The sequence below is a fragment of the Carassius gibelio genome, chromosome A21, assembly GCF_023724105.1.
Source record: "Carassius gibelio isolate Cgi1373 ecotype wild population from Czech Republic chromosome A21, carGib1.2-hapl.c, whole genome shotgun sequence".
NCBI lineage: Eukaryota > Metazoa > Chordata > Actinopteri > Cypriniformes > Cyprinidae > Carassius > Carassius gibelio.
The window spans coordinates 10230996-10256407 of record NC_068391.1 but is presented as its reverse complement, the minus strand read 5'-3'; the positions used below and the strand labels follow the sequence as shown (position 1 = coordinate 10256407).

At 39.6% G+C, this 25412-nt stretch overlaps 1 protein-coding gene across 4 annotated transcripts in view; it reads left to right on the top strand.

Annotated features, from left to right (window-relative positions):
* Window positions 1-25412, top strand: part of ank1b (ankyrin 1, erythrocytic b) — a 73480-nt gene that overhangs the window by 41058 nt on the left and 7010 nt on the right. For all 4 annotated transcript variants that reach the window (XM_052536894.1, XM_052536891.1, XM_052536892.1 and 1 more), the window contains exons 9-38: window positions 3578-3676; window positions 3785-3982; window positions 4070-4168; window positions 4508-4606; window positions 4781-4879; window positions 4962-5159; window positions 5474-5572; window positions 5680-5778; window positions 5917-6114; window positions 6277-6375; window positions 6501-6599; window positions 6714-6812; window positions 7013-7105; window positions 7202-7274; window positions 8044-8064; window positions 9079-9202; window positions 9332-9395; window positions 10151-10263; window positions 10517-10741; window positions 11693-11847; window positions 11964-12175; window positions 12473-12677; window positions 12951-13047; window positions 13300-13528; window positions 13749-13877; window positions 15814-15933; window positions 19963-20047; window positions 21450-21524; window positions 21624-21755; window positions 22070-22228. In XM_052536894.1, the coding sequence (XP_052392854.1) occupies window positions 3578-3676; window positions 3785-3982; window positions 4070-4168; window positions 4508-4606; window positions 4781-4879; window positions 4962-5159; window positions 5474-5572; window positions 5680-5778; window positions 5917-6114; window positions 6277-6375; window positions 6501-6599; window positions 6714-6812; window positions 7013-7105; window positions 7202-7274; window positions 8044-8064; window positions 9079-9202; window positions 9332-9395; window positions 10151-10263; window positions 10517-10741; window positions 11693-11847; window positions 11964-12175; window positions 12473-12677; window positions 12951-13047; window positions 13300-13528; window positions 13749-13877; window positions 15814-15933; window positions 19963-20047; window positions 21450-21524; window positions 21624-21755; window positions 22070-22228 (3796 nt within the window). The remainder of the gene's footprint in view (window positions 1-3577; window positions 3677-3784; window positions 3983-4069; window positions 4169-4507; window positions 4607-4780; window positions 4880-4961; window positions 5160-5473; window positions 5573-5679; window positions 5779-5916; window positions 6115-6276; window positions 6376-6500; window positions 6600-6713; window positions 6813-7012; window positions 7106-7201; window positions 7275-8043; window positions 8065-9078; window positions 9203-9331; window positions 9396-10150; window positions 10264-10516; window positions 10742-11692; window positions 11848-11963; window positions 12176-12472; window positions 12678-12950; window positions 13048-13299; window positions 13529-13748; window positions 13878-15813; window positions 15934-19962; window positions 20048-21449; window positions 21525-21623; window positions 21756-22069; window positions 22229-25412) is intronic.

Genomic DNA, 25412 nt, shown 5'->3' with positions numbered 1-25412 from the left:
CGCACCTTAACTAGCTTCAACATGACTCTCTGCGGACGACTAGGACGGTCAACGTATATGGTGTCGGGAGCAGCACTGACCATTAACACTTTCTTAGCCTCTTGGGAACACACTTCGTGGAGCACGGTCAGGTGTTGCTGTTTGCACACTTGACAAGGCTTCTTGAGAGTACATGCCTCAGGTTTATGGTTCCTGCCACACCTCCAACAGCCTCTGTCTTTGATCCAGGCGGAAATCTCTGATGGAGTGAGCATTTTGAATTTGGGGCATAAGCTGAGGTAATGTTCACGGGCGTCGCAGTACGGGCAGTAAGGCTTCACACTGGGTTTACCTTTGGGTGACTTTGTGCTGCGAGCAGGATCTGGAGGGGCTACCTTAGCTTGACTCTCAGTGCTGTAAAACACGTTGGATGAAGGACCCTGGGATTTCTTTTTGCCCTTAACTGGCTTAGGCTGGTCTTGGAACATCAGAGCTGCTCGAGATGAAATGCGCTTTGCTTGTGACTTTAACTGAAGCCAAACTGAGAAGTCTTCAAGCGTGTAGGTCTGATCTGTGCCGGTCCTCAGGATGCCTCGGTTTATGCTGTACTCCACAAACGCATCTCGATAGCTAGTAGGCAGTTTGCTTAGCAGCCTGTCGACGTGGGAGCCACATCGCAGTTCATAGCCATTCTCACCCTCGAGGGAGCGGAGCATGCCAACTAGACCTTGTACTGAGAGGGCAAAGTTGTCAAATGCCTCTGGATCTCCAGATCTTACGTGAGGTGAGTTTAAGATGGCACCCAGTTCACTCTGCACGAGCTGACGCGGTTGCCCATATTTATCTTGGAGAGCCTGGAGGGCCGAGGTGTATGGCTTTGGATGGTACATGTAAGCTTGGGCTAGCTTGTAGGCGCTTGGCAGTTTCAAGTGATCGAGGAGGACTTGATATTTAAACTGCTCTGTGAGGTGAGCATGTGTGTTGAGCAGATTATCCAAAGCCATCTTAAGCAGGGCAAAGTCTGACTCTTTACCTGAGGTGAAGTGAGGTAGAGTAGGTCTAGGAAGGCCATAAGATGTGGCAACTAGGAGCTCCATGAGGTCTGTACCCGGCTTTGTCCTGTAATCTAAAGGCGCTGTGCCCTGTCGTGGAGAAGGTGGCATGGCGCTGTAAGGATAGGACAGCGTGTTAGCAGCTGATAGCACTGGCTGTAGAGGTGTACCAGGTGGAGGCACATATTGGACCTGGGCTTGACTATAGACCATGTGTGGCTGGCGAAGTGGGGCCATATACTGTCCTACTGACAGTGGCGGAGAACATGAGGTAACGGCACTCACGGCTGATCTGGGAGCCGACTGCGAAGCTGGGTTGATGATTGCTGGAGGAGGAATCATAGTAAGATACGTAGGCTGTGGCTGAGAGAGTACACTAGTAGTAGTATAAGCACTCACTTGTGGAGCGGGCAGGACTGATGTAAGACTGGTCGAGACAGGTGGACTTCTGACTATACTGGAGACTGGTGGCATTACATGCATAGATGGAGTAGAATGGAGCAGTCCATGTCCATCTTGTGAGTGGAGTAGGAGAGGCTGCACTTCTGATGAGGACCTTAGATTGTACTCACATTCACTGAGGGGCCTGCAGGAACGGGGACTCTCAATTCCTTCTTCCTTCAGGAAAGACGTGATAAGAGCTGCTTGCGCCAATTCCATCTCTTTCTCTTTCTGTCGCCGTCGCAACATCTGATGCCTGGTGATAGCCTCTTTACTCTTGTATGCCATCTCTGCTTTCTCCTCCAGTCGACGTCTCTGCCGTTCTTGTTCTCTGAGAAGTTCCTCCTTCTCATAGAGGGCGTCTCTGGCTTCTTTGTCTAGAAGAGTACACTGCTCATCCACTAGCGTCTGCTCCATGATCTGCCGCTGCACTTCTGCTAATTCCATCCGCTTGACCTGTTCCTCCAACATGGCACTTTGTAGCTCGGATAGCCCGTCTGCAATGGACCTCTTAGTTGATGAGGCAGCACTGGCTCGAGATCTTGGTCTGCTACGACGAGAAGATACCCAGGATCGACATGACTCTGCTCTCACAGATGGCAATGAAAGTGGATCAGGGATTGGGATGTCTTGAGCTGGGGCTGCTGCTCCGAGTTCCTCAGCTTCGGTGGAAGGGAGTACTGTGACTCTCGGTGTGTACCCAACTTCAAAGTTTGCAAGGGATGCTGGTAACTGTATCTCCCGCTGGGGTCGAGAACGCACTGCTGGATCTGCAGATGGTTGTCCTGGCTCCATATTGTCTCCAGAAAGCTGTCAGATCCGGCTCGAAGGACCATGTGATAGAGTGGGACACTCTGAATGGGATAATACTGGTCTGGCAGTTTCCTTTGACAGGGCTCCGGTCAGAGAGAAGGGCACGGAGAAATTGTTCCAGCAAACTTTAATATTGTAGTTTGGGTACAATCATTGGTGTACAAATAGGCATATGTGTGGGTGTCTGTGTGTGTGTGGTCTATAAAGGAAACAAAGAATAAAATAATAATCACAATGTACAAAAGTATGAAAAACATGTGCAAAGGTATACAGTAATATCCAATGCAATAATAAACATGGAATCAGAATTCTGAAATATAATAATTTGGTCAAATAACCTGAAAAGAGTCATAAACAACTAATATACAGGCATACGAAAGGTTAATGAGGCAACGTAGGAATACTAAATGGATTTGGTGGTCTTCGCTTCCCTCTAGTGGAAGGGGGCGCAACTGCACCCCATGCGCTCAGCACCTGAGGGGCGCATGGCCAGGGAGCGCTGAATTTCACTCTAGGTGCGTCTGACAGCGACACAGAGGCTAAACACGATTTAGCAGTGGGACTACAGGGCATAAGAACTGAAATATAGCAATCGAAAATACAGCTTAAGGCTGAGATAATGTAAAGGAAACAATCTCCAGTCTAACAAGGCTTATGACATGTTCACGTGATACCTATTAACTAAAGAAATACACACGAAAGTATCAAACCATACATATAATATACTTAACATGAAAACAGGTGAAAGTATACAACATCTAAACAAGTCAGATGGCAATATTTGCATCTTAGTGCAAGATGAAACTTACTTTCGATTAGGTTACGCACACGCGAGCCACCATCCCACAGAATGCGGAGTCGGGAATGAGGATGTGATGCGCTCGGAAAGGATATGACATCATTATAGTTTCAAAATAAAATGACAGGAAATAAAAGACTTTCCGACAGTCTGAATAGATTAGTCAGTTAGTTTGATGACAAACAAACTAGTAGACCCTCCTGAATTCATAATATCTATCCAACCGTAGTCACATCTCACAGTGACATTATTTACCGGCTGATGAAAAATCTCACTGCCGAGATTAATGAATCTGACTTATCTAAGTCTAGCTAGTGGAGAATGACCCATTTTAATTCCTCTTGGGAAAAACAGGTACCTTATGTTCTCTTTGTGACAGCTTGCTGTTTTAATGGTATGCATACATAAATAAGGACAGAAAATGCAACTCTTTTAGTATACATTGAAACATGGCCGATAAACCCATTTACAAAATTGCTTATTCTTTCTGCAGGATGAGTTAACGCCGCTGCATTGTGCAGCCAGGAACGGTCATGTACGTGTGGTGGAGATCCTGCTAGACCAGGGTGCTCCCATTCAGGCCAAGACCAAGGTGACCAAACTGTATTACTAAGATGGGCCATGCAGTTATGGATTTTAGCTTTATTGATGCCATAATCATGCTGATCGATTGATAATAATCGTGGGTTCCTCCTTTCAGAATGGTCTGTCTCCCATCCACATGGCAGCACAGGGCGATCACATGGACTGCGTGAGGCAGCTGCTGCAATACAACGCAGAGATCGATGACATCACCCTCGACCACCTGACCCCGCTGCATGTTGCAGCACACTGTGGGCACCACCGCATGGTCAAGGTGCTGTTGGACAAGGGGGCAAAAGCTAACGCTCGTGCTCTGGTTAGTGCATCTGTTGTTTTCATTTTCATACAACTGAACATATTAAACATACATAACATTAGATGTTTTTTTTGCTCTGTCTTTCAGAATGGATTCACTCCATTGCACATTGCCTGCAAGAAGAACCACATACGGTCCATGGACCTTCTTCTGAAGCACTCAGCGTCTCTGGAGGCCGTGACTGAGGTCAGATTACTCTCTGGCTGTCGCTTTGATGAATAACCTCTATTCACTTTGCACCATTTACGCCTTTAAGCTTGATCCATGTAGAAAATAGACTATTTAGGAATGAAAGGTGACAAATTTATGAAAAATAAATGTGTTTTGGTTAGCTTTTGAATGTTAAGGTATACGGCATTAATACAATTAGTTCTTTAACATAATTTATTTTTATTGCTGTATTAAATTCCTTTAATATATTATGTTATTATTAAATGACATATATCTTTGTTGATCCATTGATGCATGACAGAATCGTTAAACACATTTAAGGTCTTTGTGAAAATGCATGTTCTTGTCTCTTAGTCGGGTCTGACCCCTCTTCATGTGGCTGCGTTCATGGGGCATCTCAATATAGTGAAGAGTCTGCTTCAGAGAGGAGCTTCACCCAACGCATCTAATGTAGTAAGAACTGTATGATCTAATCAACACCTCGGAGATACCCAACAATCAAATCCCAAAGGCACAGCTATTCTGCTTTACAAATGGGCTTATGTCTTTAGCAACGATTATGGAAGTGATCACAGTTTTCTTTTCACATCTAAATGTTTGTGACTGTGTTTCAATATGCCATTGCAGAAAGTGGAAACCCCTTTGCACATGGCTGCTAGAGCGGGGCACTGTGAGGTGGCTCAGTTCCTGCTGCAGAACAATGCACAGGTGGATGCCAAAGCGAAGGTATGGCAGTCATGCAAGCTGTTTTATCTGCTTTTGTTTTAGAAATCTCACATGTCCTCTATCTCACTCTATCATTTCACAGGATGATCAAACCCCCTTGCACTGTGCCGCTCGAATGGGACACAAGGAGTTGGTGAAGCTGCTCTTGGAACATAAAGCCAATCCAGACTCGGCCACCACAGCAGGTCACACTCCTTTGCACATCGCCGCCCGCGAGGGACACTCCCAAACCACACGCATCCTGCTCGACGGCAATGCCCAACAAACCAAAATGACCAAGGTTCTCTCCTCTCAGTTAGCCCTTTGCCGAGCCCTGGCTTAAAATGCTTCTAAAAAATGATGCCTTGACGTCCAACTGTTGGCGTCCATTGGATTCTTGTGTGTTTTATAGAAATTATACGAAAATATGGTTTAAAAAAACTGTTATGCAAAATTCTGTAAACCCTGTTAGCAGGGTTAGCAGCAGATTGTGTTAAAAGTTAGCAGCAGTAACCAAGGTGGGCACAGCAACAAACAGTCATTTTCACTAAATGACAACTAAATATTCACATCTTCACCAGCATTTTCAGTGTGTATATCTGTTTCTTCTTACAGAAAGGATTTGCTCCTCTACATGTAGCATGTAAATACGGGAAAGTGGATGTGGCGGAGCTGCTTTTGGAAAGAGGGGCCAATCCCAATGCAGCTGGAAAGGTAATTCATCAAGACAAACATCTGATATCTCAGTACTTGTCTGCTAAAATCAGACGACGGTCAGCGGTGGCTGACTGAGGCCATGTGTCTCCTCTTTCCCGTCTCAGAATGGCTTGACCCCTTTGCACGTGGCCGTCCATCACAACAACCTTGATGTAGTCAAGCTGCTGGTCAGCAAGGGCGGCTCTCCGCACATCACGGCGAGAGTAAGATACACGTAAACACCATAAGAGATTTGGGACGGTGTCTATTCTGAGCTGTGACGTTAAGGCTTGCATTCTATTTCACACTTTCAAAAGCCGGCCAAGAAAAACAGTCACTTTTCGCTTTCTTCCATTTGACAGAATGGCTACACAGCCCTGCACATCGCAGCCAAGCAGAACCAACTAGAGGTGGCAAGCAGTCTGCTGCAGTATGGAGCTAATGCCAACTCGGAGTCACTACAGGGCATCACCCCGCTTCACCTGGCGTCACAGGAAGGCCAACCTGACATGGTGGTGCTGCTCATATCCAAACAGGCCAATGTTAACCTGGGCAACAAGGTGTTAAACTGTTTAAGCTTTGGTTAATTGGTATTCGATCTATGTCACAGAGAGAATAAATAGAACTAAAATAGGTTGAGATGTGTTGGAAGAAAATAGAAAAGGATGCATTTAACAGTCTCCTGATATCCTGTGTGTGTGTGTGTGTGTGTGTTTGTACAGAATGGGCTGACACCTCTGCACCTGGTTGCTCAGGAAGGGCATGTGGGCATTGCAGACATGCTGGTGAAGCAGGGTGCTTCAGTCTACGCAGCCTCAAGGGTAAGACACTTCAATGCACACAGAAAGACACACAGCAGGGACATCTGTAGAATGTCCTAGAATTTAGATCTCAGTGCCGATATTTCCTTATCACCCTTTTAAATCTCACTCTCTTTCTCTGTTAGATGGGCTACACACCCTTACATGTGGCATGTCACTATGGGAACATAAAGATGGTGAAGTTTTTACTCCAGCAGGAAGCACATGTTAACAGCAAGACAAGAGTGAGTGCTACACTTCTGGATGTACTGTACACACTACACCGGCTTCTCTTTTTGTACAGTTTCATTGCTAGTATGTACTTCTGCGATATATATTCCCTTATTTTCCTTTTCCAGCTGGGATACACTCCTTTACATCAAGCAGCCCAGCAGGGCCATACAGACATCGTCACCCTGCTGCTGAAACATGGAGCCCTGCCAAATGAGATCACCACTGTGAGCAGACTCCTTTCCCCCATACCTGAAATAACAAAAATAGTATACACTGCTTGAATGTCTGATGAAGAGCATTTGGTCTCGGTAATTACTGCTGTCATGCGGCCAGTCCTCTGTAGTAAACATAAGCTGTTATTTAAAAATGATCCTGCTGAAAAGAGTTGTATGAGTAAGTAACCTGACTGTGTTATCTGTGACAGAATGGGACATCACCTCTGGGTATCGCTAAGCGGCTGGGGTACATCTCTGTCATTGATGTGCTGAAACTGGTGACTGAGGAATCTGTGTCTATGGTGAGAGCCATTTGCATCTCATGAACTGTGTCCGGACTGAATTTGTGCAAGATTCGCCATCTCGATTTGTTCGTATATTCCCTCTGTATCCCTCAGATCACCACCGAGAAGCATCGCATGAGTTTCCCGGAGACGGTGGATGAAATATTGGACGTGTCAGAAGATGAAGGTGCGTACGGGTGGCTCAGATTGGATTTAGCCTGAAGCATCATACTGCAGTAAATGGCGCATTAAAGTACTAATTCTAAGCTGCTGTGACAAGGTCTCGGTGCTGTGAAGTTGCTGCTAGATTGTCAAATTAAAAACAAGAGGCCAGTATGCAGATGAGGTGGTGGGTCATATCCCAAAAGTGACAGTCTGAAGTGAACCAGAGATTAGAGATGTTATCCCACTCATAGTGATGCTTCGCTTGACTGCACAAAGTGATTTACACACATAGGATTATTTATGTATCTTAAAGCATTTTGTGTCTATTGTAAAGCATTTTAAGCTCTGTTTTTCACACATAGTTATCATATTACTTCAAAAGAATATAGCTCTTGATTGCACCACTTTTGTGATGTTTTGTATCACTTTAATGTATTTTTTGTTGCTTGATAGCCATTGGTCACCACCCAATTTTATTGTAAAGAAAAAAGCAGCTTGGACATTCTGCTGAATATTTCCTTATATGTTTTACAAAAGAAAGAAAGTTTGAAAAGACAAAGTATGGACAGAGTTATTAAAAGAGGACAGATTTTTTAATTGATCTATCTATCACCTTCCTCGCCTCTAATTGTTAAATGTGTTTGTTTCCTCTGAGAGATCATTGTTAAATCTCCATGTATTCAGGACTTTAATGGATTGAAAAAGTAAAGTATTTCATGATCATTGAAACCTACTTTAAATCTACGGTAGCAACGGCAGCCTGAAATGTTCCTTCTTCCTTCCCGCTGTAGGAGTTGCTCAGCTAACATTAGGTAGGAGCGTCTCCCTCTCTCTAGCTTGGTTGTCCGGTTCTCTGTGGTTAGTGAAATGTGTGCCTCCATTTCAAGCACTGTCATCTTGTCTCTGGCCCTCAAGTCTCTCTAACCACTCTCTATTCTAACATGTTGCTTCGTGTTACTACACCGTCGGCCCCACATCATTGTGTAGTCATGATGTTTCTTTTCCTTTACTGACAGTAACATGTGCATGGATCCATCATTGACAGGACAGCATCCAAAATTACTTTGTGTTCTCAGTTTGCTCCATAGGTGTTTCTTCAACTGTGGGCACTTTTGGCCCTGTGCATTAAATATACACACTTAAAACTTTTTTCTGCAAGTCAGATTCTAACATTATATTATATTATATTATATTATATTATATTATATTATATTATATTATATTATATTATATTATATTATATTATATTATATTATATTATATTATATTATAAATTATTAAAACATCAAAAAAAAAATATATACAAAATAGGAAAACGCTGAAATGTGTTTGTTTTAATAAACAACTGTTGGGACATAATAGAGCCCATAGTTGAAGAAACACCCAGAGATGAGGTTATCTTTATCCAGACACTATGGGAGTCACACTGGGAGTGGATACTTTTACTAATTGACTAATGATGATGATGATTTGACTCAGCAGAGGGCTCCAAAATAAACTGTCACAGTTGCTGTTTTATGTGTCTCTGAACACCTATGACTAAGCCCCTTCAATAACACCAAACTATCTCTCCCATGCAGATTAAGTGTGATCTGCCCACTTCAGTAACCAGTACCATGCAATCTTATTGAGTATCTTGATTTCTTCATATTTTGCATTGGCTCTGTGTGTATGACGTCATTGCTTGGACTTGGTGAATGAGTGAATGTGCTCGACCGGGAATGATGGGGGATTGTGAACGATGAAATAACTTAAAATAAGCTTTTCTTCCTTTTTCTGCAAACCTCCTAGATCAGTGTCTCTGACATATTTTGTGCTGTATATAGGTGATGAACTTCTCGGGATGGACGGGGCACGCTATTTGAAGCTGGATGACCTGAAAGACCAGGATGAAGATTTTCTGTCCCCCAAGAAAACCCTGAGAGACTTTGACTGTGGGATGGGCACGACGTAGGTCACAATAGCACAATGCAAAAATATTGCCCTTTGGCTAAGATTCTAGAACAAATATAAACACTTTTTTTTACCTTAAATAAAGTATTGAAGTTAGATTACAAATATCTCCTTCATTTTCTCCAGACCTTACTCACCCGCAATTCCCAGAATTCCATGTGTGTCACCTGAAACTGTGATGTTGGACCAGGTATTGTGTTTTTCTGCTTCATGTGCTGAAACAAGAAATGTTCCTTTCAAAAAAATCCAGGTCTGGTGGTTTCTAGCTGGTCAACTCTTTCTCAGTTCAAAGCCCCCCACTGTCCACAACAAAATTCAAAAGCCCCCTTAGCCCTAGGTTTGTATAAAAAGAACTGTTTCAATATATGGTCACTTCTAAATCCTGTTCAAATGAAAGTAAAATAATTAAAACATTTAATTATAATTTACGTGACTTTTCCAGTCATTCGTTATTTACCGGATAATGATTTTATAAATTAAAAAATAAAAAAATAATCACAATTTCTACCAAATACATAATTTTAGAGCTTATATATAACAATGTATATAGCTAAAAATATGCCTATGGAGGTTTATTAATAACAATATAAGGTTGTATTTATTTACATAGCTTTTTCAAGTCTAGAAGTCACTTTGAGAATGAAGCTTCCTCATATATTCAGGTTTAATATTGTTAAATATTAGTCCCACTTGAATGTTTGCTGAGGTCCCCTAGTGGACTTCAGTCTGGTAGACCATCTTTTCCAAACTGGTTAGGACAGGTATACCATCTTGGCAAAGCTGGAAGGAGCTTGAGTTAGTTAGTTGCTGTTACCCGGTTTTCTAAGCAGAGTTGTCTCTTTTTCTCTCTTAGTTTCATACAGCTTCCATTGTATCTCTGTGTGTGTGTGTGTGTGTGTGTGTCTTTGTGTCTGTGTGATCTGCGCTACTCCTGTGTGTCTGTAGTACACACCTGTCCCTTTGCCAAAGGAGTATGACGAAGACTCTCTAATCCCCAGTAGTCCAGCCACAGAGACCTCAGACAACGTTAGCCCAGTGGCCAGCCCCATCCACACTGGGTCAGTGCACATATTTCACATTCAGCCTATCAAATCCAGTAACCAGGCGTTACCAACACTCGCTAATGGCTTCTCACCGCTTTTATCTCCGTATTTATTTGTTGGTCAGAAATGCTTATTTTTATACCTGTCTTCACTGTCATCAAGTGTCTAGGAAGTGGGTTCTTTTGAAGATGTTTTAGCTTTATATTGGGCTTCCGGCTGTTTTGAAAAGTTCTTGAACCCGTTTGCTCACTGGCTGGTTGTTTGACAGGTTTCTGGTCAGCTTCATGGTGGATGCGAGAGGCGGGTCCATGCGTGGCAGCAGGCATAATGGTCTGCGTGTGATCATCCCGCCGCGCACCTGTGCCGCCCCCACACGCATCACCTGCCGTCTGGTCAAACCGCAAAAACTCACCACCCCACCTCCTCTCGTGGAGGGAGAGGGACTCGCATCTCGTATTATCTCCCTAGGGCCTTCCAGTATGCAGTTTCTGGGGTAAGGGTCTGTGTGTGTGTGTGTGTGTGTGTGTGTGTGTGTGTGTGCGCGTGTGTGTGTGCATGGTTTTGTGACAGCAGGACACAACTCTGTATAATGACGTGGGAATGACACAGGTATTATAAGGAGAGGGTGACTTATGAGGACATAACCCATGTCCCCATTTTTCATAAACCTTATGAAAAATACAGAATTAGGTTTTTTGAGAAAGTAAAAATGCACAAAGTTTCCTGTGAGGGTTAGGGTTATGTGTAGGGAGATAGAATATACAGTTTGTACAGTATAAAAACCATTACGCCTATGGGATGTCCCACTTTTCTCAAAAACAAGCGTGTGTGTGTGTGTGTATGTGTGCGTGTGTAAAATGAGGATTCATATGCTTCAACTGTTCTGGATCTGCTGTTTTGGTTCCTTAATGATTCAAATAATAATTGTTATTGCAAATAAAAAACAAACTTCTTAAGCCAATCTGAATTTGTACATTGATATGTCTTGATTTAAGAATGTTTTGATATTTGTACTGAAAGTAAATACTGCTATAAATACAGAATTAAATAATTGTTGTGAATAAATCTTACTGAATTCACTCAAATAAATTTCTTTTCAGATTTCTGACAACAGAACAGTAATAATAAATAATATAATAATGTATCTTATCATGTAATAATTATAATAATAATGTAATTATTATAATTTAATGTACATTTAATTGACCTATTTTAATGTCTACTATTCTACTATATTTTTAAATTACTTATATTATTTTTATATATGGTTTATATTATTTGTATGTATGGTTAGGGGTTTATGAAATATATATTCTTCTTGGATATTCTTCTTCTTTTCTTTCGATTGTGCCACTGTGCCAAGTGGAATTTTTCCTATCAATCACTGAAGGAACAATACAATACAATAACAAATGCTTTTGCACTTTCCCGTCATCCCTTTCAGGCCAGTGATAGTGGAGATCCCTCATTTCGCGTCCTTGAGCCGAGGTGATCGGGAACTAGTGGTTCTCCGAAGTGAGAATGGCTCTGTATGGAAAGAGCATCGAAACCGCTATGGCGATGATGTTCTAGAAACCATCCTTAATGGCATGGATGAAGGTAGTTTTATCATTTTATTTTCTCTTTCGGTTATATAGCAGGAAGTGCTAGCAGACATATCACTTTACACTGCACCGATAATTTCTGCAGGACTGACATTATGACCCTGTTTTCAGATCTGGAAAGTCAGGAGGAGCTGGAGAAGAAAAGAATCCGCCGCATCATCTCCACAGACTTCCCTCTCTACTTTGCTGTGGTGTCACGTATCCAGCAGGAGAGCGATCTTATAGGTCCGGAGGGAGGTCAGCTGACAAGTAAGCTGGTACCCCAGGTCCAGACCATTTTCCCGGACACGGCGGTCACTAAGAGGGTCCGACTTGGCCTACAGGTGAAATTTCAAGACATATTAGGATGCAGAGAATGACAGTGAAGCAATATCAACACACAATAATGAATTTATGATTCATACAGAATTTACAGAATATATTATGTATATTATAATTATGTATTGTAGGAGAAATAATAATACTAATTATTATTATTATTTGTAATAATATACTAATGAATAAAAAATATTGTTTCAAGGTTGCTGTAAATTCAGCAGAGAATAACTGAAGATGATTTCAGCAATAAATGATTTATTAATTTTCGTGACTTTATTTATTTTCCTCTTGTCTCTACCCAGGCCCAGCCAATCCCTGATGAGTTGCTGACTCGGCAGTTAGGAAACCAGGCCACATTCAGTCCCGTTGTGACAGTGGAGCCTCGTCGACGCAAATTCCACCGACCAATCGGGCTGCGTATCCCTTTGCCTCCATCCTGGAAGGAGAGTCCACGCGATGCCGGCGAAGGAGACACTACCAGCCTCCGCCTCCTCTGCAGTGTTATTGGTACAGTCCGGTCCCGATCTATTTCAAAGAAAACATTGTCTGAAATTGATATTTATGTTTTGGAGAAAGGCAGATTGTCTTGAATGCCAGTCTTTTTCAGCCTCAGCCAGATTTGATGTAGCTTCCCTGCCAAGCTGCTTGGAAAAGGCTGAAACAGACTGGTGTCCTGCCTGGAGAGGGACACTGGGATAAAGATAGTCTCAGCAAGTTCATTCCAGATGGTGTTGGTTGAAAAAAAAAAAGGATTTATAAAAAGCTCTAAACCTTCTGCAGGTGGCACTGCTCCCGCTCAGTGGGAGGACATCACTGGCACTACCAAGCTCATGTATTCCCACAAATGTGCCAACTTCACCACCAATGTGTCCGCAAGGTGAGACACAAAAACACACAAGAATAGAGCACCCAGGGGCGATTTTATTACTAAACAGTTGCACCAATCTGTGAATTGCATTGTATTTTAGTACACCTCTTTAGTTCACCTCTCAGGTTCATGGTAGCCACCACTACAACCCATAGAACCGTCCCACATTTGAATTATATGCACTTACAAGTACAAATTGTCTCTTGTGACCGTGTTTTCTGATCTCTATAGTACGTGCATCTGTCCTCTGTTTCGCTGCAGGTTCTGGCTGGCGGACTGTCCACGGACGGCGGAGGCCGTGACCTTCGCCAACCTGCTGTACCGTGAGCTGATGTCAGTCCCGTACATGGCCAAATTTGTGGTATTTGCTAAGATGAACGATGCCAGAGAGGGCCGTCTGCGCTGTTACTGCATGACCGATGACAAAATAGACAAAACCCTTGAGCTGCACGAGAACTTCTCTGAAGTGGCCCGCAGCAGGGACATTGAGGTTAGCAAACATCATATGTGGTATCTATGTACGTATATACTGTATAATGCACTCAAAAGTTTGGGATCAGTAAGATTTTTTTATGAGATCTAAATAAAGAAATGCATGTTTATGATGCAGCAGTTCATATGTGCATGTGTACAAAAATAAATGCTAAGTCTCTCGGACTCTGTATGACACACTGCTCTTCTTGTGTTTCTCCTTCATTTTCCACCCACAGGTGATGGAGGGGATGCCGCTACACTTAGAATGTTCTGGAAACCTGGTGCCGGTGAGGAAAGCCACCCAGCAGCCCCGTAGCTTCAGTTTCCAGGCCTTCAGAGACAACCGGCTACCTGTCTCCGTAAAGGTACGTTCATTTGTCGTTCCCTTATTTATTTCTGTCTGTCTGCGGGTGTGTCTTAGGAAATGTATATTGAGAAGTTCATGCCAACTTCCTTGTGCCAATAATTCACTTATTCACACATTTTTTTTTTCAACCTACACAGGTTTTTGTTATTGAGTGTGCCATTCTTTTGTGTGTGTGTGTGTGTGTGTGTGTGTGTGTTAGCTTTGTTATCCACTTTGTCTGATCATCTTGTCGATTTTGTGTATTCCCCAATGTCTTTGTTGGGCTGCACATGTATTCGGTAAAAGCATCATTAAATCAAAATTGTAATATGGCCTCGTGTGACCCCGGAGTGTGTCATAATCATAAGCTGTCCAGAACGTGACTTGGTTTTGCTTTTTGCACTGCAATTTCCGTATGTTGTTCACTGTGAACTCAAAGTGCTTCAGGTTCACTTTAATGTATATTTTTACATTTTCTTTTTTTTTTACTATTTTACATTAAAGGATATTATCTAGTTAATATGAATAAATATGATTATAATAATCATAACTGATTAATTATCGTTATTATTAATTATAAAAAGTATACGAAGAAGAAGAATTATTGTGGAATTTATTATGTCAAGTTAGCATGAAATTGCAATAATGTAGAAATATTACAGAAAATGTTTTATATGTTATATATGTTTTATTTTCAAAACAATATTAATTAATCATATTTAATTTTAAATTAATAAAAATAATAGTATTAATAGTAACAATAATAATTTTCATGTGGTATGTTTTTCAAAATATTTATGTGTAAGTGAAAAGTGGACGAAATTTGTTATGTCTAATTGTTCTAAAAATCTAATGATGGATCACGAGAGGAGATGAAAGCAGGAGATCATATTAAAGAAAATTATTTTTACTATTTCATATTAATGTTTTATCACTTTTTTTTAGACTATATTAATTAATAGTTATTCATATATTTATTAATAAATGATATTTGTTTCAATGTGTTTATTTTTTGAATAAACTACAAATCCAAAGAGTTAAATCTTTATCATATTGCAGTTAGAATCACACTGGCAATATCTGTAAATATTTTTTGTCCAAATGGTGCAGCCCTAGTCCTCAGTGTCTCTGATCTCCCCCAGTGCTGTCCTTCTCTATCCATTCATTTTGGTGTCTGTCATTGTGGCTTCTACTCTTTCTGTGATCGGTCAGCCTCAGATGAGCTGCTCTGTGTTGTATTTTTGGTTCTGTGGTGTAGGGCTGTGCAAAAAATCGAATGCGATTTTCATGCGCATCTCATCAGTAAAGACCTTCTGGAAGCGCAATTGTGCTAGTTTTAGACTAGTTTTGAGAACTGGGCAGGATTTGTTGTAAAAACCTGGCAACCTTGATCTGAACGCACGTGCTGGAGATATACTTCTAATCACAGGAGCGTCTTTACTGATGAGATGTGCATGAAAATCGCATTCAATTTTTTGCACAGCCCTACTGTGGCGTAGTGGTTCACCTCGTAACTGTTGTATTATTCCTGTGAGCATGCCCTTAACTCTTTCTCCTTCTAGCCTGCTTGCCAGTCTATCTGCCTGCCTGTCTGTATGTCTGTCTCACTGTCTCTCTCTCTCTCTCTCATGGTCACTCTCTTACTGTCTGATCTCACAGACGGCCAGGTAAAAGTGAAGGTAAATCTCTCCCTGTCTCCTGCCTGCCTGTGGACTGCTTCCACCCCCTTCCCCACCTCCCGTCAACCTGTATGAGTCACAGCCGGGCAGCTGCTCTGTCTAACAGTCTTTAATCTTTTTCTTTCTCTACCTCTCTCTCTCATCTTTCACTCCCTTTATTAATTTTTCCCCTTTCTTTTTTTCCTCATTTGACCCTTTGCCTGGTTTCCATCCCTCTTTTATCCTTTTCTCCTCTCTCCATCTGTTCCTCCCTCTCCATTTCCCCTTGCTCATCAGGTGAGAGACGCCAATAAAGAAGCCACCGGGTTCCTGTCCTTCCTGCGCAAGTCCACCAAGTACGAGGACACACAGCACGTGCTGTGCAACCTCAACATCACCATGCCTCCCTGCGTCAAGGTGCTGTCACTGTTCATTTCCTCTGTGATCTTTAACACCTGTACATGTTCTCATGAACTCGGTTTGCATGTTTGTGTTTTTGACACTCAGCCTTGGTAAAGATTTCAAAGCAAATTCCCTACTGATTTTTGGGCTGAATCCAACTTGGGAGACCTGATGGTTCGATTCAATATACCGGTTTAAAAAAAACAGTTCACCGGTTCTTGGTTTTCGGTTCAGTGCACTGATGATCCGAAAACCGATGCAACCGGTTCTTGACTCGAGAACGAGAACCGCTCTAACCGGCACATGCTGCAGTTCAGTATCATCAGCTGCTCTACTCGTGTTCATGTTCTGTTTACTACAAACTCAATTTGTGAATGTGTCATCGTTAACTATAAATACAGTACAGATATTACATAAATCATCCCTTATTCCTATTAAACATAGTGTCTTTAGAGTCTTAATTATTGTCCAACTTCCCTGAAACCCCTTTGGCCTATATAATCTAACAAAATCTACAATTTTACAAAATATACAGATTAGATACATTAATCTTAAAAAAAAAAAAAAAGCAAAATAAAATATAGTTATTTTATCACACTTTCCGATGTTTAACAAAATACTTGAAAAATTACACGCATGCGCAGTATAATCCGTTCATCGATTCTCAAATCGGACACGTCCGATAGAAAAGGTTTTCGGTTCAGTGTACTGGTGATCCAAAACCCAATGCAACCGGTTCTTGACTCGAGAACGAGAACAGCAGTTCAGCAAGTGTACTGTTTGAGTAAATGAATTACTCCGGGATATTGGTTTATTCTGACGCAGAGGTAGTGTCAGTCACATTAAAAGACTTAAAGTTAACAGTTTAAGTCTTTTGTGGATTAATGCTTATTGGAGAAGCGAATCATTTCAAACGATTCGGTTCGATTTGGTGAACTGGTTCAACCAAAGTTCACTATGAAGAACCGGTTAAATCGAACGATTCGTTCGCGAATCGGACATCACAAGCTATGATTATAACTGAATATTGTCATTTAAATGTCTTAAACGTGAAGTTTGGGGCAGATCAGACATTGCATGCTTAAGTTCGTGTAAAACAAGTAATTTCCTGTTGCCAGCTGGTGGCACCATGACTATAAATGAAAATTTGCCTTATGTGTTCAGGCCGGAACTCTTATAAAATGTGTGAATTTTGGGGCAGATTTAGCATTGTATGCATGAATTACAACAACTTCCTGTTTCATAGTATTAATGACATGCTTTAGCACTTAGTAAGTGTTGCTAACATGTTTGAGCATATTTCTAACATGTTTAGCACACAAAGGCATTTACTGTGTTGCTAAAGGCTGATTTATACTTCTGCATCAAACCTATGCCATAGCCTACACATAGATACACATCCTGACGTGCACATCTCCAAAATCGAACAGCGCATCAATTCTATGCCGACCGCAAGCACTGTTATTGGTCTACTAGAACCCCTCCCTCTCTATGTACTTGAGTTTTGTGTGTGTTTATGTGTACTTTAAGATATTTTAATGTTACACCTTCTTATATAAAATAAAACAAAGAACAAGTAGTTGTCTGCAACAAACAATGTTGATCTGGCATGGTACAAGTCCTTGTGGAGATGAAAAGAATGCCATCTTCTCCTGTTCCGTTGTTGTCTCCTTTTGTAGTTTTAAATAATGATTTAATTATTATATATTAATTTGCCACTGTCATGGTTATAATGCTTCTCTGACGAGTCGCTTCTTCTTCGGCTTTTGTTGTGGTACTGCGGGTTACACCATCAACATCCCCGAGGAAACTGCAGACTAGCGGTTTGCATGTGTACTGCTCGTTGACGTGGACAACGGCGCAGAAGTATAAATAAAAACTGACGCATATACTACGATGTAGGTCTGACACAGAAGTATAAATCAGACTTCATAGTGCATAACAGTGTAAAAGATGTGACATCCTGTTGCCAGCAGGTGGCACTATGACTACAATCGAATATGGGCATGTCTCTAATCAAACTTGTTAAATTTGGGGCGGATTGGACACTGCATGCCTTAGTTAAAGTAACTTCCTGTCTCACTGCATTAATAGCATGCTTTATCACTTAGTTAAGTGTTGCTAGCATGATTGAGTATGCTTCTAGCATGTTGCCAACCTATTTAACACTTGTTGACACTTTTTTGATATATTCCTAGGAGTCCATGACAGTGTTAAACATGTCACCATGACTATAACTGAATTTGGGCATGGGTGTTGGATCAGCACAGAACACTATCAAATGTGAAGTTTAGGGCAGATCAGACATTTCATTGCCTGAGTTACAGCAACTTTCTGTTTCATGGCAAAATATCCAACTTTGTCAGGCCGCCAGGGACATGCCCTTTAACAAAAACTCAAGAGTTTCGCAATATACCTCACAAAGGTCTTAAGTTGACCCTCACCAAATTCGAAGATTTTCAAAAATCAAGATATATATTTTATTTTTCACATACATGGTTATATGGAGAGCATATAACCAGCAGTGAAATGTAAGTAAGATGATCTGATTAAAACTCGAGGCCTGAAAATGGCAAAAAGTGCACAAAAATTTTACCGGAAATTGAAATTAACTTCCTTCTGGGTTTTGTGCCAAGATACTTTTTTGTAGGTAATGGTGTGTTACACGTGTGTACCAATTTTCATGCTTGCGCGTAAAACGTAGCTCTAGACACACTTTGTTGAAATTTTACAGGTGGCTCTATCAAGCCATTTTACCACACCTACAGAAAACCATATCATATTTACATTTTTGCCAGTTCTGACGTGTTTGCTAAGATATATATATATATATATATATATATATATATATATATATATATATATATATATATATTCAAATTTTTGGTCACTTAAAGTGGCCAGAATTAGTTTCTTAATAATGTGTGAACAATCTTAAATATTAGCACTAAGTATAAAATGGATAGTTCACACAAAAATGAAAATTTGGTGTTTTTCTACTTACCCCCAGGGTATCCAAGATGTTGGTGACTTTGTTTCTTCAGAGGAACACAAAAATCAAACTGTTGCACTCCGTCAGTCTTATAATGGAAGTTGATAGGAATCACGGCTTTGAGAGTAAAAAAAAATATGCACAAACAAAACCAAATTAAATCCTGCGTCTCATGACAATACATTGATATGTAAAGACACAAAATGATTAGTCCATGCAAGACACTGAACAGTATTTATATTGTTTTTTACCTCTGATTTTCACCGCAAAGTCCAAACATCCAAACAAGAGAGCATCTTGAGCATGTTCTCAACAGCCGGAGCCTGGCGCATCTTCATCTTCTTCTTGCTTTAGGGCAGTTCACATACTTTAAGTGCATAACCTTCACCTGTCTCTCAAGTGGACCATTGACGCTCTATCTACAATCTCATTGGGAGTGTCAATGGTCCACTTGAGAGATAGGTTATGCACTTAATTATTATTTATTAGATCTTGGAGTTTATGTCACTAGACTACATACAATATCTATAGTGGACCATTTAACTCTAGGATTCAATTAAACAACATAATTATAGAAATTATAATTCTTCTCCAGGGCACGACATTCAGGATATACCTATAGATATCTCAAGATGTTTAAGGTTGTGTTTCAGGCTACAGAAATAATAGTCATTCTATTTAAACTTTAAAACTTGTACAATTAAAATTGAATGATAAGTTATTTATTGAGACTCTACATTAAATTTTTGCCTTAAAAAAACATTATGCATAAGAAAAACTTAAGTATGTGGTGTGTTGCATTTCATTCCATTTTCATTTCAAATGTTCATCAAATAAGCTTATTTGCACATTTTGGGAAAAAGAAATAAAAGGATACAATTGGTGTTTCAGATGTGATATTGTCTCCAGATTTCTCTTCCTGTGTACTACAACACTTTCAAGCTATTTTTATACATGAACACTTTGCCTTGTTGTCACTGTATATGTTTAAACAAAATACTTTATGAAAGACAAAACTACAGCACTGTATTTACTCAGTATTTTTGTCTTAGGTGGTGGGAAGCGACGAGCGGAGGAGAACGTTGACCCCTCTCGCCCTGAGGGAGAGGTACAGCGCCCTGAACGAGCCTGGTCTGGGTAAGATATAGTGGCACCATGATGTGTCCCCTCAGCTATGGAGGAGGGGGGCTTCTGAATGCTGTGCCTATATCCTTGCTACTATATTTGCCCACTCAATCATGCATGGCTGTGACTGGGCATTGGATGCTGAGCACTGCTCTCTTTTATGAGGGTGATGCTGGGATTGCACTCAGAGGGGCTGCAACTTATACAGACAATTCAAAGAAATGTGCGGCCGTTATATTTAATATGAATGAGCAATAATGTAGCGCATGGTGCTGGTTTGATTCCAGCATAAATACTCTTAGCATGGCACGCTCCAGCATTGAGAATGATGAATTGAGAAGAATGTTGAGAGGTGTTGAAGGTGCGGGAGTGATTCTAGAAAGGTTCAAAGTGGTTTTGTCCTCCAAAACACGTCACATCTTCATTGTTCCTGAAGCAGATGAAGCCATCTAATATAAGTAGAGCGCAGATTTTGACCAGGTCTTGGTAAGTAATGATCAATGTTATAGTTTCAGTCACCAGTTATAACTAATCTAGGTCATTTTACTATATTTGGGAAATTTGACAAGATGTTTTACCATATAGTGGCTGTATTTCCATTACATTAATTTCATATACAGTTCTCAATGAAAACTATAGATGCCATTCTCGTAGAGGTTGTTTTCATTACTTTCCTGTTATTCAGATCTTAATTGACAAGTTCCTTACTGAACATGTTCATTATTCATATACCAACACAAGTATACACTACTGATCAAAATTTTAGGGTTGGTAAAAAAATTTTTTTTTTTTATTAATACTTTTATTCTGCAAGGATGCATTCAATTAATCAAATATGACAGTAAGCACATTAATGATTTTAATGTCAAGCAGCAAAAACAGTTTTAAACATTAATAATATTATAATATGTTTCTTGAGCAACAAATCAGCATATTAGTATGATTTCTGAAGGAAGTAATGATGCTGAAAATTCAGCGTTGCCATCACAGGAATAAATAATAATAAATAATAAATGACATATTAAAATGCAATAAAATAGAAAACAGTTATTTAAAATAGTAGTAGTGTTTCAAAATAGTATGATTTTTACTGAATTTTTGATCAAATTAAAGCAGCCTTGGTGAGCATAACTTAAACATTTAAAAACCTCACAGATCCTAAATTTTTGAGTGGTAGTGCATATGTTCATTTATTTATATATCACAGATAAGACCATATATCAACTAACCCCAAATATATGGTTATATTGTTATTGTGGTCTATAGTCTATATTGTATTACGTCTCTTGGGTTTTACAGTGAAAGCCAGAGTGAAATATATGTTATCCACTACTAGCATAGCTGGTTATGTCATTAAAGTGGTTCATTATTGGACTGTCTGTGGAAACAGGGATATATTTTTTCTTTGATTCAGCCACTGTGAATGCCATGGAGAGAACCGAGCTAAAGATCACAGTAATAGCAGAACAGCTGGGACTCAGCTGGACCGGTAAGGGCTTTACTTCTTGTATGTATCTCTTTTCATAACCTCTCATTTTTCCCCCCTTAACTCACATTCTATAAGTGCTTTCGTCTGTTTCATTTGTAGAGCTGGCAAGGGAGCTGCAGTTCAGTGTGGACGACATAAACCGGATCAGAGTGGAGAATCCCAACTCCCTCCTGGACCAGAGTTCAGCTCTGCTCAACCTGTGGGTCAGCCGAGAGGGCAAGAAGGCCAAGAGTGAGGATCCATAATTAACCCTCTACATCTTTGTGGCTTGATACATATCATTTATACATAATGGTTTATTATAATCAACCAAGATGAAAACTTTTGAATTAAAAGCCCTGAACTGCAATAAAATAATCAACGCAAGGTGGACATAAAACTAAAACAAAACTAAAATAAAAATAGTGGATAAAAAAAGTGAAATTGCAGTATTTGCAGTATTTATTAATCATTGTAAATGTTCGTTAATAAAAATAAAACTGTTCATTGTTAATTCATGTCCTGTTTCCTTGTATTTGCATACTCTTTCATCATCATATCTTCAGTGGAGAACCTTCATGGAGCTTTGAAGAACATTGACCGGGCAGATATTGTGAAGTTTCTGGAGGCTCAGGCTCCACGGGTGCTTCCCGAGGCGGCCGAGGAAGGAGCCCGCAGACTGGCTGATCGGGACTCCGCTCTGCTTTCCCCTAGTGTCATCAACGGTAAGAACAGACTGCAGCTTGCACTGATCTTCTAATCCTCTGGACTTTTATGAGTGAAATGACATTAGACACCAAGTAAACCAATGCATAGATTTTTGGAGCTGCATGGTTTGGCCACTAATTGCATACTATCTCGAGTCTCCCAAAATCCTGAGCATGATATTTAGGTTGAAAGAACGTTTGAGACAGGATTTAATGAGATTTTTTTTAATTTTTATGATGAATCAGACATGCCATGGCAATGCTATGATTCCCGCCTTTTCCATTCATTACTAAAAAACCTCTCTGTAGCAACAAAGTGTCATGTGGTTGCATTCCTTTTCAAGTCTCCTTGAATGCAACAGGTACTCATGGAGTATAACAAATGGTATTACAGCAAATTTGTGTAGTATTATATCATACACATATTGCAAATATTTATAAATAATTGTGGGAAAATGCAAAGGGAAATTTTTAGATTTAGTATTAAGTATTGCTATTGGAAAAGAATATATAAAGGGAAATAATGACATTGGGAATTTTTTTAATTATGTTTATTTTAGATTTATATTTATGGAGTGAAGCAGTGTTGGGGAAAGTTTTTTTTTTAAGTAATGCATTACAATATTGCATAAAAAAATTACTAATTAAGTTAACTTAGTGACTTTTTATTGATTTGTGTTATTCAACATCTAATTATTACAGGTTTGCATTATATTCTGAGTTTGCATTTGAAGGTTTTAATTCATTTTAATGATTAGTAAATCTTTTTTTTTCTTTTTTTTTGCGAGTGGGATGAATTAATGCACATTCACATTTAGCCTAAAACTACATCATGTTCACACAGCGCACACAACGCCTCTGTACTTCCAATTTCTCCCTGTATGGGGACAGGAGACTTGTCAGTCAATAAATGGGAAAAAAAGATTACTTATATTATTTTTGGGGAAAAAGTAACTCAGACATTTTCTCGGAAATTTTAAAAGTAATATGTTACTTAACTAGTGTTTTTTCAAATATGCCAGTGAGGAACAGATAGGAGTATGTAGGCTCATATGGATGAGTACTTTAAGAGAAGACAACAGGCCTCCGTACTTGTGTCTGCGCCTCTCCTTCTCTCTTTCCCTCTTCTCTTTCTCTATACATGTCATCTGCAGCCCAGCCGCCCTCCTCTTCCTCCTCACAGCTCTCCTCTTCGACCTCCGACCTCATAATGACCTCCTCTGGGCCTTCTCTTTTCCTGTCATTCTTTGTATGTTTTCTAGTTCCCATTCTGTGTGGGAGCTGTGCTGTCTGTAAGCATGTGCATGCTGATTGACGTGCTCTTTTTTTTGTCTTTTCTGAAAAAAAAAATTACTTGTGAGGCCTTCAAGTAAAAAGAGGCCTTTGTTTCTGTTGCTCTATAACAAACTTGTGTATGCATGGCATGCTTTCAATGTATGGGTTTCTTCCTGTGTATACTTTCACTAATTGTTTTCCTGAGTGGCGGTTAAACTCCTGAATTTCAGTAACTCCAGTAACTCTTCTTCTCATCTTTGGTGAATATATTAATGTTGTTTTAGCCCCTACTGTTCTGTTGGCAACAGTTTACATTATGCTCTGGAAAATGTATCTGTGACTGTATCGTGTTGCAGAAGCATTTTTGGAACATTATGTTTCAACTGATTTATTGTTGTTGGTGTGTTTCAAGCGTGTTGATTGTGTGACGCCATTTTTAACCGCAGAGCTCTGTGTTGTTGCTGATGTCATGGACTGTATTCACAAACAAGAAAATTGTGTAGCTATTATCACCCCCTTGTGGCTAACATATATATATATATATATATATATAACCATTATTTGTCAAGGCTAATTCCTTTCTCCTGGCTAAAGAGACTAAAAATGGCTGTATAAACCAATTGAAGAACAGAAACAACATTTTCATAAAATTATCAAATGCAAAATATAATTATAAGATGTGAATGCAGTCCTAATCTATATCTGTGTGTGTGATAAGAAATATCTAACCACCTTATCAGGCCATTTAAGATAATCAGATCACTCAGAATAGTGTTGTGTGTAATATGAAGACATTTCAGAGCCATAATTTGGTGTTGTGTGTTGTGCTGTAATGTTATATGTGTTTGACTGTTTGAGTGTGTTTACATTTATTTGCATGTGTACCTGTTTGGGTGTGAGTGTGTTTTTAGGTTTGTGTCTCTTTATACATTTGCCCCATGTTGTGTTGTTTATTTGTATTGCAGTGACAGTAGATTTGTTGTGTCTCACAGCGTGCACTGTGTACGTGTCTCTGACTCACAGTCACATGTGTGTAATTCATTACCGGGGGGCACAGTGAAGGTCTCCACTAACTCATTGCTGTAAATCATCCTCATCCTCTTCATTTCTTCTTTTAATTATCATTTCATTACAACAGTAATATATCATCCATACAACCACTGAACCATCCATGAATCCATCCACATACATATACAGCTACAACATTTGCTCATATGGAGCCAGTTGTTTGATAAATTAGTGAAATAGCTTAATACTGCAACAACTCTTGACAAGCCTTTTTTGTTATCTCAACTTTTAGTTCTTGTTTTGTGTTTAACTATTTAAACTTTCTAAATGCGAATAGTAACATTTTAATAATCTGTTTTTAGCAAACAATTATTTATTGCATTATAACATGTATTTTTTAATTTTATATTTATGTGTTTGCATTCTTTTAGTTGCATACATTGCAATGTTAAGTACATGGTCATATATGTTTACATTTGAATTTTGTTTAACACTTTTTATTCTGATAGGAACAAAAAAAAACATTTGGCTGAACTTTATCTTCTTAATTTAGCAAAACTTTTGTTGCTTTAAGCATATTAAGTTAATATTGTATTTTTTGTTGATATTTTCATTGTTTCACAAAAATTAATCTGAAATCAAACAATAATTGCCAGACACCCTGCAGAGTCCAGTAATATAATAAAGTGATAAAATAGCCATGGTTGATGATTATATTTTAATTACTGTATTTTTATATATACCTTTAGCCTGAATTAAAAATATATATATACTATTTACTTTTGTTGTGCTGTAAGAATGACAAAGTACATTAGAAAAGTTTTAAGTTTAAGTAAGAGATGGTCCCTATTAAACCTTAATAATCCAAAATGCCTCTTTAAAACAATTGTGTGTTCTTATTAATCATACATACTACTGC